Source organism: Hippoglossus stenolepis, chromosome 14 (genome assembly GCF_022539355.2).
Source record: "Hippoglossus stenolepis isolate QCI-W04-F060 chromosome 14, HSTE1.2, whole genome shotgun sequence".
Classification (NCBI taxonomy): Eukaryota; Metazoa; Chordata; class Actinopteri; order Pleuronectiformes; family Pleuronectidae; genus Hippoglossus; species Hippoglossus stenolepis.
Window position 1 is genome coordinate 6,566,082 of NC_061496.1, and position 6,000 is coordinate 6,572,081.

Here is a 6,000-nt window from a genome sequence, read left to right on the forward strand (position 1 = left end):
GGATTGCTTAGAATTTCTATGCGCATCATAACGTTGTGCAGCTTCAGCGTCTAGACTGCCAAAATAAAGAAGAAGAAACTGCCATCTACCATTCCTTCTCCTCCACAGTAAGAGCCTGGTTTATTATTATTATTTATATGCATGTCAACATGTGCTCTGCTTGTCAGTGTGTTCACAGCTCACCAGGCCTTGGATGAATATTGTTTTGTCTTCCTAGTTGTTAACTGTTGTGTCATACTGTTCCTTCTGTGTATTTTAAGAGCTGTTGCTCTTGCCTGTATGTAAGGCAGGCCTTGTTTGTGTCTCTATATATTTCACTGCTTTTATAGTTGTTTGTATTTTCAATGCTTTTATTCTTAATGTCTGCACTTGTATTGCCTCCCCAGGGTCTACAGATGAAAATTAGCCTCTGTGGCCAATTCTGGAATATTTCCAGAAATGTTACAAATGTGCACTGTCCCTGTCAAATAAAGTTATAAAGTAAAGCTGGGTGTTGTGCTTCCATCACTGCCTATCAAAGCCGCGGAGCGATAAAAACCTGTGTCTACTGCAGAGTCATTTGACCCGGGAGTGAATGCCAATTGTATCCATTCCAATTGCAGAGAAAAGCCAGTAGCTGTTTTTTTGACCAGTAGAAAAGAGGCTTGAAGTAGCCTCTCATTCTATGAATCAGGAGTTGTTTACGTTATTTATGTCGAGAGAGCAGTTGTAGCTATTGGATCATCTTTGATTCTAAACAGCTAAATCAATTTGGGGGAAGGACACATCTGTGATTTTGTAAAAATGCTTTAAAAGGCCCTCAAGTAGATGATGCAAGTATTAAGCAGATTAGCAAGTGTGATACTTCAAGCACAGAATAACAGTTTAATGCATCTTTGTCTGCTTCTAAAGTGATGAACCCAGGAGGAATCTTTATTCAGTAGCTTTAGTGTAAGTCTCAGTTTGTTCGTACGTCTTCCTCACTCTCTCACCCTGTTGAGGAATTTGAACACAAATACCTTTCACAAATTAATTAAAAGTCAACTGTAGCCTAATTAGGATGAGGGGGGGGGGAGTATTTGCTGGTCAATTGTCATTCCCCCTTTAACAAACAGTGTCTGAGCTCAAACACTGGAAACCCTAGAAACACAGCAGACACTGGATGTGGTGGCTCGGCTAATTAATGGTTTATCTCTCATGGTTTTTTAAAATAACTGTTGTGCAGATGTTTTAAATAACCACAAACTCGACAGAAAATAACACCCTGGTCTTAGGTTTGTACTTGATTTCACTGCATTTGAAGCAACTGTTGACAAAACAAACCAAGTCATTCATGAATGTGCATTCGATGGTGTATGTATAACCTACATCTAAAATCTTATAGATCTGATAAATGTTTAAATTTAAATTAAAAACTACAGTCCACAGTTTCCCACTTTGTGGGCGGTGGCTGAAAACACAGACATTCTTGTTTTCTGAATAACATGACTTTTAGTTTCTTTATGCCTAAAGACATCATCGGTTCTTGCGTAATGTTTGTTTTCCAAACAGACAGCACGTTTAATTTGAGTTGATGGAAACAAGCGTTACAGACAGAGACACAGACATTTAATTTATGTCTGTTTAAAAGAATTGGTTTCAGCTGCAGCGAAACCAATTCATTCAAGCACTGATCTCTATGATCGGCGACTCACTGTGTTGCTTGTTGTGGTCCCAACATTGAGGTTTTTGAAGAGCTGTGGGGAGCCTCCATACTGGCCGGCTATCTGCTTCCTGACCTCTGCTGCCACAGTCCTGCGAATAGTGGAGACACACAGTCAATTAACACAGTCAATATTAACAGTCTAAGTAATGAACGCTCCACTGAGACGGGATGGCCGGCTTGTTTGTTATTAAGAGTGTAAATCTCGGGGGAATAAACAACACAATGATATCACAATATTTCCACAAATGTGACAGGAAAACCAATGTTTTGGTAATAAAGAGCCGACAGATATTTCTGTCTTTGGTCATGATAAATTCTGGTAGGTAGTCAAGCAGTTCAGATCTAACATGTTAACAGCAAAAGTAAGAAAATGCATCAGTGTCAGTATCAGAAAAATTCTTATTTCAGATATGAGTGGGAGTTTAAAAACACATTATTTGTACGACCCGTTTTGTAATCTGGAGAACTTGAAACTAAATGAAAAGCTTCAAAGTTAATTTCACCCTTTAGTTTAATTCAAGCATTTATCCCATTGCAGATTTATCCTTAAATACTTCGAGCTGTTAAAGACGAGGCTAACTTCCAGCGAGAATTACGCTTCTTGTCCTTTTATGATTTTCTTTGTGTCTCTGCTCATAATGTTCAAGCGTCGCCTCGGACAGAATCATATATTACACCCAGACAGAGGAAAAAAAGAAACTAATAAAAACCCCTGGACCCTGGTGGTCAGCACAAAGCTCTTGGTGCTCAACCGCTGCTGAAGCCACACACGTGCACAGGTCCTTTAAATCACAGTAAGCACCCGGACCACTCAGAGACTTTTTACCTTGAACAAAACAACAAACGCTGCAAGTCGCACAATGTGACACAAACAAATGACAAATTAGACGCAAGGATAAAAGCACAAACGGCTCGATCCAAGGTTCCTATTCGCAATGTTTTTTTTCAGTACACTTTGCTTCATAATCAACGACTCCATCCTGAAAGACAACATCACAACAATAAGTTCTATCTGCAGCAGCGGAGAGGAAGGATTATGTATGATTCAGTCAGTGAGATCATCGCAAACAGTCTCAACCTGGGTCTGGCTTCTCCACTGACGCGATAGTGGCTCATCTGTGCTGCGTCATAAATATGCCGTGAACAAACAGGTGAGATAAGACTGCAAGAACCAAGGTCAAGCAAATCAACCGAGGCAGGAAGTTTGTATGAAAGCTGCGTGCTCCAACCTGCCAGCTCTAGCTAAACATGATGATGTACTGTAGTGCGTAGATCCAGTGGCATCTGCAGGGGCCGTGCTGTCACCGCTGGAGAAAGGCTGATCTGACAAACACCTACCACAGTCCCCCCCGATGCCCCTTAACAGACCTTAACTTAGCACAGGTCAGTGCACAGAGGAATAACTTTAATAAACACACAGCTCTGATGGCGATCACTTCAACATGGTAAGAAGAGCAACAACTCCAACAACTGGTTCTCATAACATATGAAAACTATTCACTATCTGAATCTCTGAGGGCGAAAGCTGTTTGCTATTTCGGTCACTAAATTTGCTGCAGCATGCGACATAAACTAACTTGATTTTGTTATTAAAGGAACATCTGAGCATTTAGAATTAAAGTGTTTATTTGCTGCTGAATTAATATCAGCAATATAAAACTTTGACCACAAAATCTCATGCAAAAGTCAGCAATAAATGAGCCCTTCAAAGAGTAAGGTTTTATTGTTGTCTTACTGAGGCTATTTTAGAAAGTTACTGCCTCATCCTTAGGGTAAAACTTGAGTTTGTGTAAAAAGTGACATTTTATGTTAAGATATGTGTGGTGTCATTGTGCCATCTGTAAGTTTAGAAGTTGACTCCAGTGATCACACATGAATCATCCTGTCTGAATGACCTGCAATGAGGGCATGTCAAGTACAGATAAATCATATTAAATTCCGATAACTGAACTGGTGATTTATGTTAAAGAGACTTGGCTCAACCAGATTAGAAATCCTAGAATGAAAGAGGAAAATTAAGCAAGTAGATGTGAAAGGCCTTGGTAATAAACTATTTTTTCCATAGCAGCAAAAAATTTTAAATCCTAACTATATCTCCTTATCCTCATGATGAACTTTTAACCTGTAGTTAAAGAAACTGGGCTCAAGCAGATTACAAATCCTGAAATGAAAGAGTCAATCAATGTAGTAGATGTGCAAGGTCTTTGTAATAAACTAGTTTTTTTACAAGTGGCAAGAAATCCAAACTTTGACTCCTTATCACCTTAATGAGCCTCTAAACAATGGCTACATGAACTGGGCTAAAACAGATTACCAATCCTAGAATGAAAGAGGGAAATAATTAACTAAGTAGATGTTCATGCCTTAAAAACAATCTAGTTTTCCCATGTAGAAGCAAAAACTTCAAAATCCAAATTACGACTCCTAGGGAACCTTTTAGACACTGAGCTAAACCACATTAACGATCCTACACAAAAGGACGGAAATCAGTGGAGTGAAATGTGCAACGCCTCTGTAATAACAAACTTTTCCCGCGTAGCAGCATAAAACTTCAAAATCCAAACTACGACTCCTGAGATCACCTTGTCCAACTTTCAACCTGTAGCTGAAGGAACTTGAGCTCCACACCACATCAACAATAATCAAGTTTCCCCAAGTGGAACAAGTGGCAGCGGGCGTCTCCCCATCCTCACCAGAAAGACCAGAACATCTCATCTCAACCCATCTTCCTCCAGACAACAAGAAAGTAAACATCATTGTTTTTGGGTGAATAGCTCCTGGAGTGACTGTGATTTAAGTGATCAGCAGGGACTAAAACACACACACACACACACACATATATAAACACAGTGATGGTGTGGTGGGAAACAACAGTTCATCCGTAACAGCATCTTTTCTATCCCTCCATCCATCTATGTATCTCTCCATCAGCTGGGGTGATGGCATTTGACAGCCAGCACAAAGCCCTTTGTTAAAGAGATTACTTTAATCTGTCTGAGGGGGCGGGGGAGGATTTTTTTATAATTGATCGATGTTTGACAGCAGCTGATGGGTTTTCAGACCCTGTGTATTTCAGACACATGTGTTCTCACTGCTGTTAATACAGAAAGAGGAGAAACAACCCAACTCCACAAAGTTCAGTCGCATCTCCGCCACTAGCATCTAGCTGCTGCTGCTGCTGCTGCCGCTGCCGCCGCTGCCCCCACCGCTAGCGACGCGATAGCCGACTAGCTGTTCGGGGAAAATAACGGTTCACACTGTGGAGAACGAGGCTTTGTGTGCGGGTAGTTGTTCAAAAACATGGAGCCTCCATGAGCAGGGCGAGGGGGGGTGATGGCTACATCACGTCCCGTCCCTGCGTGGGTGTCCCAGTGTTTTTCTGCCTGGGAGGGTCAGAGCATCTCCGCCGCTGTGGCTAACAGGCGGCTAGCTCCGGAGCGGCCGGGCAGGCTGCGCTAGCGGCGGCCGGGGCCTCCCTCCCTTCTCCGGGGCTCCCCTCCCCCGGTGGTCCGAGCCGACGTGTGTGTTTTAGCGAGCTCGCTCCGGGGTCTCGGGTATTTTTTACCTGCTGATTTTTTGGGCGAAGGCGCGGCGTTCAGCCATGGCAGTGGCCGCGGATGTGCTGTGGATTCCCGGGCAGGAGGCGGACTGGCTCCGGTTTCCACTGCGACCGCAGGGGAGACGGGAGAATGGGAGCGTTTACCGTAATGACCGCGGCGAGGCGCAGCCGAACACACCCAGTGAAAAGCTCCTGCGCGACGTACTTACGGTAATCCTGCACTGTACGAGCTGGACAATTTAAAGGGATAGTTCACCTGGAAATGAAAAATCACTCATTATCTACTCACCACTGGTTGGAGGGGTGGGTGAAGTGTTTGAGTCCACTAAACACTTTTGGAGTTTCAGGGGTAAATGGGGATCGATTCTTCAAACGTAAATAAACAACAGGAAACACATTCTGCTCCTGTGGGGTCATCCAAGTGTCCAGAAGCCTCGACATTCATATTCGACCCGGAATGACGTCATTCACACCAAGTTTTTAGCCTAAGTGACTGTTATCCTCAGCCCAGAGTCACGTTAATCTTCAGTGAATCATTTCCCAAATTCCATGGTAATTATCTTTAGTGCTCTTGATTAAAAACACCATGATTAGTTGGAAGTTATTCGTACATTACACTTTAATTGTTTATTCTTACTCTCCGTCTTTTGTATTCTGCAATTTACAGGCATATTAGTTTTCCCCCTGTCCAGTGATTACTTTGATAATCCCAGTAAGACAATACAACATCTGTTATTCTCATGTATGTGCCACACTT

The 6,000-nt window shown here is 42.4% G+C and overlaps 1 protein-coding gene across 19 annotated transcripts in view; it reads right to left on the reverse strand.

The window, feature by feature from the left end:
- dock7 (dedicator of cytokinesis 7) overlaps positions 1–5,399 on the reverse strand; it is a 44,684-nt gene extending 39,285 nt beyond the window's left edge. For all 19 annotated transcript variants that reach the window (XM_035176448.2, XM_035176447.2, XM_035176446.2 and 16 more), the window contains exons 1-2: positions 5,250–5,399; positions 1,674–1,773 (exon numbers count right to left, since the gene is read on the reverse strand). In XM_035176448.2, the coding sequence (XP_035032339.1) occupies positions 1,674–1,773; positions 5,250–5,287 (138 nt within the window). In that variant the 5' untranslated portion in view covers positions 5,288–5,399. The remainder of the gene's footprint in view (positions 1–1,673; positions 1,774–5,249) is intronic.
- Positions 5,400–6,000: the final 601 nt, after the last annotated feature.